The following is a 13,537-nucleotide window of genomic DNA, read 5'->3' on the forward strand; positions in this document are numbered from 1 at the left end:
ATTTTTTTTTGGACTCTTTCGAAAATCCCCGTGATCCACGACGAAATACGATCGAACAATTAAAAGCGTGGCGAAATAATTGAAATAACGTAGGCGGGCCAGTTTCGAGGCTCACGGTTAAAGTGTCAGAATTAGCATCCCGTTTCAAGTCTCATGGCAACGCCCATGAAAGTTGCTAATACAATCGTTGCTCGCTGCCTGTTGCACCCCCTCCCTCTCACCCCCTCCCACCCCTCGACGCACACGCGGTGAGAGAAAAGGGGAGAGTTTGCTTTAAGATCCAACAAGTGGTTCGTCTAATAGTAACAATGCTTCCTAATGTACTAGCTTCTGCTATTGTGTCGGCTCGGAAGCGCGATCGGTCCTCGACGCCGGTGACCTTCGACGTCAGCAACGTCAGAAGTGCCGAGAAACTTGCGAAACGAATTTGGCTCGACTTCTGGCCACGTATCCGCCGCGAACAATCTCTTTGAACGCTCCGCGTGTGATATTGACGCGTGCGGATGAGTGTTATTTAAATTTATCTTTTATGTTCATCGCGATTCTCCAAAGTCCGCGCCATTCAGATTTATACATTTTTCATTCAATCCGAGGTAATTGCGAAATATTTCTTTAAGGGGCTGCGAATTTTTACGGCATGCATAACGTGGACAGGTTTCATTTAGAACGCGGAATTTAGACGGGAGAAGTATCAGAGTTCTTGAAGAAGTTATTCTAATTCGAAATATATTTCACGTTGCCTAGAATTTAGTTAAAGACAAAAATATTATAATTTTTAATCAAATTGTAGTTATAAATATTATTTGCAACAAATTTTGCAAAACAGTCGACGAGGTTATATACTACAAATTTAGAAGCTTAAAATTCTTCGCTTCCCTGGTGTCTTGAAATTTTAACGGACAGCCATGATTTTTATTAGCTAGCTCCGGATATATTAATTTAGTAACGGATAAACGTTTGCGTTGGCATCACGGTCGAGATGACAAACTGCCGGATGCTTTGCGAGAAGGTCGGATCTGAAATAAGCCGATATCTCATGGAATTAAAATCGACATTGATTGAGTATCATTGTATCAGAGAAAGAAATGATGTGATTTTTTATAAAATTCTTAGATTTTTTTTGCGCATCACGTTTGTAAAATTTTTAAAATCAATTGACTTGGATACGATTTTTCGTTGTCGCAGATTAATAAATAGATAGATAATAAAATAAATTTTACTAGATATAATAAATTATATTTATATAATTTTTATATAATATTTTATATAATTACATCTAATATAATAATTAAAAAGAAAATGTTAACACGCAGGAAACACATACACTTATTTTCCTCTAATTAAAGAAGAAACAAGATAGAGGAAGTTAATTATTACAAATAACAATTACTGCAACATAAAAAGAAAAAGAATATAAAGAGAAGAATAGTAAAGAAAATAATAATACAAAAGAATAAGAAAATAGCAAACTGTTGGAATTACTTTTAATTTATTTAAAACAATTTTCTTTGAGTTTTATTTCAACGCTGCTGTAATTAAATTTACATCAGATATAAAATATGATATTGCAAATAAAATTTTTATTTTTTACGCCAAATAAAACGTCCGTTTCGCGTTAATCGGGATTATCTCGTATATTACGCGCTTCACGTACAAGCGCGATAATTAATTCGTGGATTGCATGAGTAATCATCCACTCATTAGCGACGTTCAAATAATTATTACGGTTGCCGCGGTTTTCGATCTGTAATGTAACTTGTTTCAATGTGAACGCGTTGTAACAGTAGTGCAATACATCACGATCTAATACTATTAAGTACAACGAATTACATTTCATGAAACTATCTCTGCTACGAACACATTTCAGCAATTAGTTAAAATAATATATTTCATGATATTATTATTTTTCAATCAAATCTAAATGTGTTACAATACGATTCATAACATTTTGATTTTTATTTGCAGTAAATTAATAAAGAAGAATATCCGATTATAAAAAATATTTCATATAAAGCTATTTATATAAAATATTTATCAAACAAATTTATATGTAAATATAATTTTTATTGTCTATCATTTTTATTCTTACTTTTCGGGATATAAAGAAAAAAGATTGAGTTTCGCGAGTAAAACGCTATAAGAGAAATTGATCGAGTGCAAGCAATCAGAAAAGATGTAAGATTATACTTAATACACTCTCGACTCTCTTGTCGTTTAATCACGGCGAAAAGCCTCAACATAATTTGCGTTGCGAAAAGTTTTCAGGGTTACCCTCGAAAGTTCACCCTCTCTCTTTTACCAAATTTACGCTGATGATGCATCGTGCCTTAAAATAGAAGTGCAATGACTCCACGAAGATCTTGACATTATCTTAGTAGTGATGGTGTAGGTATATTACGCCAGTCACCAAGCTTCTTTTTTTACTGCTAAACTTGAACGTGAACCTCTTCACGATTTAATCATGAAGAACGTACAATATCTCTAACTGATTATTTTATAAATAATATACATATTTCTACAGGTTAAATTTTGTATATATCAATAAAACAATTTAACTAATAACATTTAAGAGGGAATAAAAGTGTTGCACTTTTCTTCTTCTCTTTAGCGTTTCGTTGCAAATTGCGTTGTCGAAAATTGTATGAACATATAAATATCGACCTAGTCATATGATTGTCGCAATAACAAGCACAAATAAACACCAACAGTTGTTTCTATATATTCACTCAACACGTGACTGGATGAATAAAATTTTGGCAGTATTTCGAAACAATGACGTTATAGAGTCACGATATTAGTATGATTTATTTCTTAACTATGACGAAAACTATGACGAATTAGAATGATGCAAGATATCGAAACACTTTGAAAGAGAAAGACTCATTCCCATATTTTTCCAACACGAAATATGCATTATAATAAACTTTTAAATATACAATATTTGAAGTTATTTTTAACTTTAAAACTGAAATGTGTTAGAATAAAAAAAAAAAAAAGAATATTTATAGCGTTTAAATAATATTTGTGTTGGATATGTTTATATTTTTTTATGTTAGACATACAGGAATATTTATGTATTCTAAAATGCATGCATGTATGTATATGTATGCATATATAAAATGTATATGTATGCATACATACATAAACTCTACGCGCTGTGTGAAGAATTGAATAAGGGAGATAACTTTTTTGCCCTCTTTTATGTAAAGAAGACAAGATCGAGAATAAGTTTTTCTTTTTTTTACAGGCATGGAGCAGTTCGAGCAGCTGCTGACCTGCGCGATATGCCTGGATCGGTACAGAAATCCGAAGCTCTTGCCATGTCAACACAGCTTTTGCATGGAACCGTGCATGGACGGCCTCGTCGATTACGTTCGTCGACAGGTCAAGTGTCCAGAATGCCGTGCCGAACATCGTATACCGTATCAAGTAAGACAGTCATCTTTATATATGTATACAACATATCGCGATATCGATTTTTCAATTTAATAAAATAAATATCAAATATTTAAAAGATTTAAACATTCGAAACAAAATATTTCTCATATTTTATATAAAAGAATATTTTTAATATTTTAATCAATATTTTATATATATGTAATATTTATTAAAATATTAAAAATTTTTTATATAAAAGGATATTAATATTTTATATAAAAGAATATATTTTAATGTTTTAATAAATATTATATATATATATATTTTTTTAATATTTTAATATATATATATATATATTAAAATATTAAAAATCTTTTTTAAATGTTGGAGAAAAAGATGATTTGACTATTCAATGTCTCCCGAGCCGACTAAAAATTCCTACACACAATAAATTAAATAAATTACCTGGATACATATTATATTTAACTTCTTGCGGTTCCGCAAAATTTATATGGAACACATTTGCGCAAGCTGTTGCGGCTCGTTTGTCGCGAAACTGCGCGCGCGGTTCTCCGATTATTATATCGCCTTGTCGCGTTTATGTCTTTAATAAATTTTCGGATGATAATGCAAGGAGAGGAAAAAAAAAGATCGATCTGATAGTTTCGACCGCAAATTGAATGTTCTTCCGCGCACGACAGTATAGAGAATGCGACGTTACGTGTAAGCTCATCTTTATTCAACGATGAATCCAAACGCGAGAGGACTCTCATTGAACCGAGTGTATTCTCACGTTTCAAACTCATGTTATCTTCCGACTGTTCGACCGGTCTGTTTTTCCGGAATAATCGAACGTGTTTACGCTACGGAATTTAAAAATGTTCTCGCCTAGCGGGAATAACAAATTATGCGGTTATATTTTGAGAAATAATCGAAGAATTTGAAAAACACGTTTATTTCATTATTAGATTATACGTAAACCAGTTTTTCGAGAACTCATCGTAATATTTAACAGCCGCGCGGATCCATGTATGTATACATATAACCCGCAATAACAATGACTTTATTTACCGACGTACAGATACGCATTTCCATTCCGGTTAGCGTTGTATAGGAATGTCACGGGATGCATTGTGTACAATTAATTCGCGCCATTGCCCCGTTTCCAGTTCATTAATAAACGTGCTCGGTACATTACGAAAGCTAATCGAACCGACGATACATCTCTGCTATTTGTAGGGCGTGCAAGCCTTTCCGACCAACGTAACACTGCAACGATTTCTGGAATTGCATATCGAGATCACCGGGGAACTACCGGACCCGACCAGCGGTCAGACCATGGAACGCTGCGGTGTTTGCTCGGAGAAGAGCTATTGCTCGCTGTGTGTCCACTGCGAGAAGAAATGCTGCCCCGAATGCAAGGACGCGCACATGGATATCCTGAGACGCGAAATTGCGCGCATCAATTCCCAGGTATGACGCTAAACACATCATTAATGGTCATCCTGCAGCTTGTTTTAGCGATAAAACACGTCAAGTTTGATCACGAGTCTTTTTATTCGCTATACAGGGCGTCCCAAAATTACACCCGGACACCCTGTTAATATAGGGAAATTTCTTAAGTTATTTGGAGATGATTCCTCCTCAGCAAAAATGTTGAGGGAAGTCATCATTTTGTAGCTAAGCCTTAAATTACAATTCTAACTGAAATTAATTGAAAAATGTGATTTTGTTAATATTTTATTTCTTATAAGGCTTAGTTTGCGAAAATTATTGGTGCCTCGACATTTTTGCTAAGGAAAAATCGTATCCAAATAACCTGTAAGGAATTTTCCTATTAATAGAGTGTCCAGTAATTTTGGGACACCCTGTATACAGATCAAAAAATCCTTCACCGTGATAAAAGTACTAATAATAACGAATTGTGAATGCTATAATTTTCTATAAAAAATAAATTGAATTTGTTGAAAGTCGATAAAAAATGTATTTTTTTTTAAATAAATTTATGAGTTTAAGTACCAATATTTTGATTGACTCTACCGATTGATAAATTCTTTTCCACAATTAAAATATTAATATATTAACAAACGAAAAGGATTTTTCAATCTGTATAGCCAATAAAAAGATTTATGGTCGAATGCAACTTCGTACTGTTATCAATAACAGAGCTTTAGAATCACCTGCAAGGGCTGAAAAGGTCACGAGAATCGCGAGGAAAATCTATAGAAAGTGGCGATAAACGAAGAAATTCCAGCTGCAATTTGCGATAAAAACGAAAGAGGGAATTTGAAAAAGTGTGAAAATGATGTGAAGATAAGCGCGAAATTAATTGCTTATATAATATTTATCGGAAATATTTACGTCACGCGAATTATTATTAAATGCCTTTTTTGCGACTAGCACGAGAGATGATTCATCTCAATATCTTTTTTCATTGTTCTGGTATATATGCGAGTAATTTACCGATATCGATCAAGTTCTCTCCTATCTTATATTTGAAAGGTAAGCTTGGCTATGAGAAATTTTGCTATACCGATCGCGGAAACTAATTTAACCAGTTGCATAACTAATTTTCCCTTTGGCTCGCCGAGTAGACGTTAGCTCGGGAACTGTTGTGTTACGGTATCCGGTATTGGGGTGTACTTTAAATTCGTTACGTAGCACCCTTCAGCGACGGAAAATTTATTGCCACGAAACTTCGCGCATTGCAATTAACCGTATACGATAGGATAGGAAACAAGATTGTGACCTAGATTTTTCCTTTTCTATCAACAAACGTTCGTGCCGCAATATAAATCTGTTAGCGATACGTAATGCGATACGCGAATATCAATTTAATACGAAGCAGGATCGCGAATAATCCCCAATTAAATTAAATTAAAAAAGAATCGCCGGGCTTTTAATCCAGCGATTTGTCTCCCGTCGTAAAGAGATCCCAAACTTTTCCAGTTAGGAGATATCTCAAGATTCATATAATATCATAGACTTGAGAAATCCCTGTACCATAATCTTAAGACACGGGGCTCAAAGAATCCGAACGAGATTATAAAGGGTAGTCAATAATACGATTTTATCAAGGACTTTGACAAACAGGACGATTTACTTACAAGGAAACGGTCGGAATTGTCCCTCACCGATTTTAATGAGCTTTGAATATGTTGTAGAGCATTCAAAAATATTAGACGTTTAAGGGGTAAAACATCCCCTTGAAAAAATTTTTTTATTTCTGAGTTAACATCGTCGAAACGGTAAAAGATATAAAAAAATATAATTTGTAAAAGCTCTTTAATAAATTAATTAACAATTAAAAGGCAATAAGAGCTAATTAAATTTTATCAATTAGAAATTTATTTGTGAAAGAATGTATAACATATTAAATAACAGACAAAAATAAATTCGTTCGAACGTTTCGGTTGTCTTTTCCAACCTTCTTCAGCGTATACAATTAAAATTAGAGGTTAATAAAATTTTACAATAAATTACTTATAAATGTCATTATACTAAAAATATACAGAGAGAGTCAAGATATTTTATTTTTAATTAAAAAAAATTAATTTGATATAAAAAAATGTTTTAAATAAAAGTTTTACGGTTATTAATGTTCTTTAAAACAGAGTAATTAAATTTTTCCAAATTCCCTTTCCTTCTTCATAATTTGATTGCACTGTTTTAAAGAACATTAAAAACCCTAAATCTTTATTTGAGCAACTAAAAAAAAAAAAATACGGGTGTAATATTTTTCAATGCTTTCCAACATATTGAAAGCTCATTAAAATCGGTGAAGGACACTTCCGATCGTTCCTTTGTTAGATTGTACTCGAATAAGATGTCGTTCGGGATCGTGCAAATTCGCCGCGTGTCTCTGGAAGTGCCTCGATGAATCACATCTATTTCCAGTGACGGCATAAACTAGGAGGCGCCGTCTTTGAGACAGTCCAGAGATCGACAAGCGAGATATTGCGCGTGTATAGATTTCCCACCGCATTTTCAACCATCAAAGTTGCTAACACGAAGCCGCCTGTCGAAGCCATGGCTTTCCGCTGTGTGGCGGAAATTGCATGTGCATGTCTGCAATATAGGCTCGCTTGTCCCGTTCGGTCGGGAATCGACGCTGATTGCCGTTTATAATTAATTTCATCCATCCTTCGATTATTCAGAAGCGCTCGCAAACGAAGATCGATAATACGGACAATGTGTTGTTGTGAAGGAAGAGTATTTTTCACTTTGAAACATCTTTTTATATATATCACAAATTAAAATGTGCATGCTCCTTCGATGAAATTTTAATTGCAAAATTTTATACTTGAGATATTAAATGTATTTAATATTGAATATTAATATACCTTTATATATTTAATATTGAAAATGATACGTAATTACTGCATAATTAAATTCTTTCTAAAGAAAGATCAGTTACAAATTAGCCGCGTGATAATGCATAAATGAAAAACAAAAGAAATCGAGCTCTATGTATATACATATATATAAATTTTGTAAAGTTTAATTAATTTATTTACTCTACAAAAAGATTGCTTCCTACTTTTTATGTATGTACATAATCGTTCATGCTGTATTTCCGCTTCTTGTTATACATTTTCCACGATTTAATTAGTTAATGAGCAAATCCCAGCGCCGCGAAATTTTTCGAAGGATTTTAACTAATAAATCAGCGCTTGGGGCATTGAGAATTTTGCCGTTTCTAATTAATTAGTTAACAACTCGAGTTTTTTTTTCGTGTCGCGGGACTTTCAACTATACAATCTGCTGTGGACAATACGCTGATTTTTATTATTTTATAAATTGCACTTGAAAATTTAAATGGCAAAATAAATAAACCACTTTAGGATGGCCTTAATTAAATTTCATTATTCTCGATTTAATTTTAACAGATAACATATATATTATATAATATATCGTAAAAATGTGCGTGTTTTGTCAGCATAAAAGGTGATAAAAGAATAATTATTTCCGACCGTACGTAGAGAAAAAGAAATTAATTAAATCACATTTATTTCGCGAAATAGTGTGTAAAATAATTCTGTTTTTAAAAATGGTTCATTTTATATTTATTTTAATAGTACCTGATATAATCAATTTAAAAAAAATATATAGACTCGCTTAATGTTCCATTTACGGTATGACACGTCGTAAAATTGCGTTTACGTGTAATACATTGGAAAACAGATATTTTTAGCCGTTTTACTCTCTCTCTATGTGACGTGCAAAAAATGTGAGTGCTGTGTGTATGTGTGTATTTCCGTATAAAATAATTTTTCTTTTAAAACTGTTGTGCGCATTTATCGCGTGTGATTTAAGCCATTAATACAATTTCTATCCTGTACTCCGGAAAATTTCGTTGATTATCACAGAGCAACAAATACCTTTGCACACGTATTCATCTGGCGCGTGTACAATATACATATATTGCCTAAAAATGTTTGATTTGTTTATTTTAATCGCTCGTAATTTAACCGATTTATAAAATTTCAACGGTGCGCACGACAGGTTGTAAAATCACGTTTGAAAATAACGTCTCTCCGCGTTTCGCGGAGCATATAAAAGCGAAATAAACGGCTTGAGAATGCGTGGTATATAAAATCACCGAGATGCACTTCCATTTTACGACGTAAGAAATTATAATATTAATGCATCGAGACCTTTTCCGAATGAATGCATCCTTTACACTTTTCTCTAATTTTCAGCAGAATTGTAGAGATTATTTTCTCTGGATTCATTATGTAAATCGGGTATAATTTTACTCATGAGTAAAATATCGTATATTCGATGCGATAGAAAATAAATTTAACAATATACTATTTATACACTAAAAAAATTATTAAATTAATAAATATTTATTTCAATATTACCTAATAAATTATTTGAAACAATATATATATATATATATATATATATATATATATATATATATATCTGTTTTGAAGAGGATTTTCTTATATTAAATAAATATTTTTCACATCAAATCAATATTATTAATTTCAAATAAATGATTTATTAGGCAGTATTGAAAATAAATATTTATACGAATTCAATAAAATTTTTTTTAGTGCACGCAGAATTTTTTCAATTTATTCCTTCCATACAAAGAAATTGGATGTTATATGAAATAAGCAGACAAATATAACAAGAACTGATTTAAATATTTTTATAATATAATCTTGTATGTATATGCATTTAATACAGATTTAATAATAAAATTATACTATAAAAAATATTTTTAAGTTTTGACAATTCTTGCCATATTTACTTGTGCTCATTATGACAAGCATTCTTCTGTTGGGCTTATCACTTGTACACGCTCGATTTTTAACGTGACATTAATATTAGTTTTCTTGAAAAATATGCTATTTGAGAAAAAAATATCTATTACTCTTACCTCTTTAGGTCGTGTTACATTACGTTGGAATTTGCCATCGACATTTACGGTCGAGTCATAACTACAGACGAGATAAACCTTTCCATCCAAACCAATGACAATGTTCACACCCATCAATTTCGAATCTTTCCATACCAATTGAGTGAAATTAGAAATTACGCACGTATTTCAAATTCCTCGATCGTGGCGCGTCGTAATTGTAATACTTGTTCTCTTGATACCTGCACATCAAAACGGTAAATGAATCGATTATTGCGGAAGAGAAAAAATACGAATTATGAAATTTTAATGATAAAATTAAATTATTTCGTTCTTTAGAAAATATATTGTGTTATTTTTAAAAAATATCTAGAATAATTCTCATTAACTTTTAAATTATATAAAAATTATAATTTCTCTCTTTTATTGAAATAATTATATGAAATTAAATTATTTCCTTCTTTGTGGAGAGTATATTGTATTAATTTTAAAAAATATGTGGAACAATTTCATTTATTTTGAAATTATATAAAAATTATAATTTTTATGACATTATGAATAATGGATAATTGCATTCTTTTTTATTAATATGTATATGTTTGTCGTGATAATTGATTTAAATTTGATTTACGTGTTATTATGCTATCGTAAATATTCTAATCTGCACTAGCTATATAGTGCAAATATAGCTTTTGCATTACTTTTCATCTATATGTCAATATCTATTGCGCAAAATGCTCACCAATATTGCACCGACTCTTCGGGAAGCATTCTCCAATGCGGATGTCTGACGTACACATTTTCGCCGTATGGTATATAAGCTTCCTTCAGCGCTTCTAGATCTCTTCCCTTTTTCGATAACTCTCCGCCAACTGCTGAGCATGCTCGTTCAACTACACAATTTTAAACATGTATATATGTATATAGACGCGATAGATATTATTTAGGATATAATAATCGTCTTTTTCTCAGCGTTGTTTATTACAACATTATGCAATGACACGTAATTAAATTTGAAAAAATGCAGATTCGATCGAATTTTCAAACAAATAATTCGCAGCAGTGATAAAAAGTTATCTTACTTTTTCTTCTATTTGCAACGGCGACGAACCGTGAATGGCTCGATATTGATTGTGTACCTCCAGAATATCTTTTATGAATTTAGATGGATTTTCTCTGTATACTGAGCAAATCTCTTCTGAGCCATAAAGTGTCCCCATTTTTCGATGATTTAAATCTGATTATAGAGAGTATTATTTTTTTGAGTTTTTATGCTTCCGAAACATAACATTGTCACGGTAAATTAATAAATGTTTTGAAAAAATAAATTAAATAATACGTTTACATATTATATATTAATTTTCATATTTTATGTTACATGATGATTATCAACGCGAAGGAAGTCGTATCGAGTCGAAACAATCTACATTCAACATATATTTTATTATCGCTAGATATTAATCGCATTTTTCTAATTAAATTTTAATTCATTCAGATAAGGATGCTAATTCACTTTTATGAATGGTATAATTATATTTAAATTATATATGTATATATTATATGAAAATATGATGCTGTATCGAGTATGAAATGTGTGATGTGAAACTGCGAGAAGCTTAAACTTTGTGCTCTATGATATTTATATGTTCAGACCATTTATTGTTTTCATTAGGTATGCTCCGTGTTATTCAGGTCTCTATATCTGGGGTCCGGGCAGTTATATGGTACAACTATAATGAACCTAAATTTAATCGTCGACGCGTTCGTCTATCTCAAAGATATGTAGAACGAGAAATTTCAATTTATTAAATTTCGAGATTCCATATATGTATGAGTTCCAAAATTCTAACAATAGCAATAAAAGTGGAATAGCTTTTAAGCACATGCAAGATATATACATAAATATATTTTTCTCATTTCGTTTAATCTAACCAAATGTAATAACGCGCGTAAAACGTGTAAAAATTGTATTATTCTTTGATAATAAAATCTTAAAAATTACAATGTGTGCATAAAAATATATTAATTAATTATTCAATGCATAGAAATATATTAATTAATTATTTAATACATCAAAATATATTAATTATTCAATGCATAAAAATAGTCAATATTTAAATCTAACAAAATGCGACCAAAGAAATCGAATTTTCCACAAGAATCTTTTGATTAAAATACCAGCTTTTCCATTAGATTCGCGCATCTCTATACGTCTATATCTAACTCTTCGTCTTTCTTTTTCTATTCTTTCCATTCAACTTGTATACCCCATACATCCATCACGCTGCGCGTTTCGCGCGAGACTGCTGGACTGCTCGCTGCTCGCTTGACCATGAAGTTAGGTTTCGTCGCCAGGTGGCGCTATCGCTGCGAGTTTTGTGGTCAGTAGTAGAGATCAGTCTTGTGCGAGACATGCAGAGTGGTAGACGCGTGAAATCGCGCGAGTCTAATGGAAGTACAGGTATTTTTGAAAGATTCTTGTAGAAAATTCTATTCCTTTATTCGCATTTTCTATTAGATTTAAATATTAAATATTTGTATGTATTGAAAAATTAATTAATATTTTTATGCATATCTACTTGCACAGCTTCTTGTAGAAAATTCTATTTTTTTCGCATTCTCTTAAAGATTTAAGTCTTTAATTTTTATTACATTACACATAATTAATAAATATATTTTTTATGCATGTGTAATTACAATTTTTAAGATTCTATTATCAAAGAATAATGTACTTTTGCTTCACACGCGTATATATTATATTTGATTAAATAAAACAAAATGGGAAAAAATATATATATTTAGAGATATATAGAGATAAAACATATGTATATAGTATATTTTGTACCATTAATTTTATTTTGCTCCCGTCTGAGATTTCTAAGCCATTTTCTTACCAACTTCCATTAATAATGCATTAAATTTATCCTAATAATATCGTTAATTGAACTCGTTCGCCCACGCCGCGCCCATAGGTCATTTGCATAATCGATATCGCAATCGCGACAGGAGGCGTAGGTTTAACACGGAATTGCATTTCCGGCACGTCAAATCTTGATGACTCTTGTGTTCTCAGGTGCGTAGGGGTTTACACAGGCTGCAGGACGCCCTGGCCCTCGTGGAGAAAAACACCCTGGGCCTGCAAACGAACTGCGCTTCGGTTGCCGAAGAGGTGGACGAGATTTATCGGAGGCTGAGCAAGGCTTTGAAAGACCGCACGGAACATCTGCGTAACGAGGTCGATCGATACCTCGGCACCGAGCTCAGAGGCCTGATTCAGCTCAAAGAGAATCTCGAATTGGAAATCGCAAATATCCAGAGCAACTGCGATCTCGCGGAGGCGCACATAAACGAGAATGTACCTTGGGATGATGCCGAGCTGCTGGACACAAAAGAGCTCTTCCTGCGTACGGTGGAGTTTATCAGGTTTGTCGCCTCGTAAGCTTTCTTTTTTCTTTTTTTTTTTTTTTTACGCTCGCTCGTTAAATTCACGACTACGGAATTCTCCTCCTATCCTCTCTCTCTCTCGTCTATTATTCCCTCCTTTCGCGACATATCCTTGTACGATTTATTATCAGCTATCTGTTCCGCGCGGCCGCGCGTTTTTACGGCGCAAACTAGAAAGAAATCGTTAAATCAAACGGCTCCCGCGAGCTATTTTACTTCAATTTCGGATCCTGCCGAAGTGACGCTTCCCTCGTCGATTCAATCTATTTTCGAGGGACTTAATGGCGTCTATGTTATTACGAAAAAACCACAACTGCCGCTACATCCTTCGTACGGAACCGT

General features: G+C 32.5%; 1 protein-coding gene across 5 annotated transcripts in view; it reads left to right on the forward strand.

Annotated features, from left to right (window-relative positions):
• tn (tripartite motif containing protein thin) overlaps nucleotides 1–13,537 on the forward strand; it is a 149,735-nt gene that overhangs the window by 95,878 nt on the left and 40,320 nt on the right. For all 5 annotated transcript variants that reach the window (XM_029316636.2, XM_029316631.2, XM_029316632.2 and 2 more), the window contains 3 exons: nucleotides 3,248–3,429; nucleotides 4,618–4,851; nucleotides 12,825–13,174. In XM_029316636.2, coding sequence (XP_029172469.2) covers nucleotides 3,250–3,429; nucleotides 4,618–4,851; nucleotides 12,825–13,174 — 764 coding nt within the window. In that variant the 5' untranslated portion in view covers nucleotides 3,248–3,249. The remainder of the gene's footprint in view (nucleotides 1–3,247; nucleotides 3,430–4,617; nucleotides 4,852–12,824; nucleotides 13,175–13,537) is intronic.

Source organism: Nylanderia fulva, unplaced genomic scaffold (assembly GCF_048542155.1).
Source record: "Nylanderia fulva isolate GAGA-0341 unplaced genomic scaffold, ASM4854215v1 Scaffold5, whole genome shotgun sequence".
Classification (NCBI taxonomy): domain Eukaryota; kingdom Metazoa; phylum Arthropoda; class Insecta; order Hymenoptera; family Formicidae; genus Nylanderia; species Nylanderia fulva.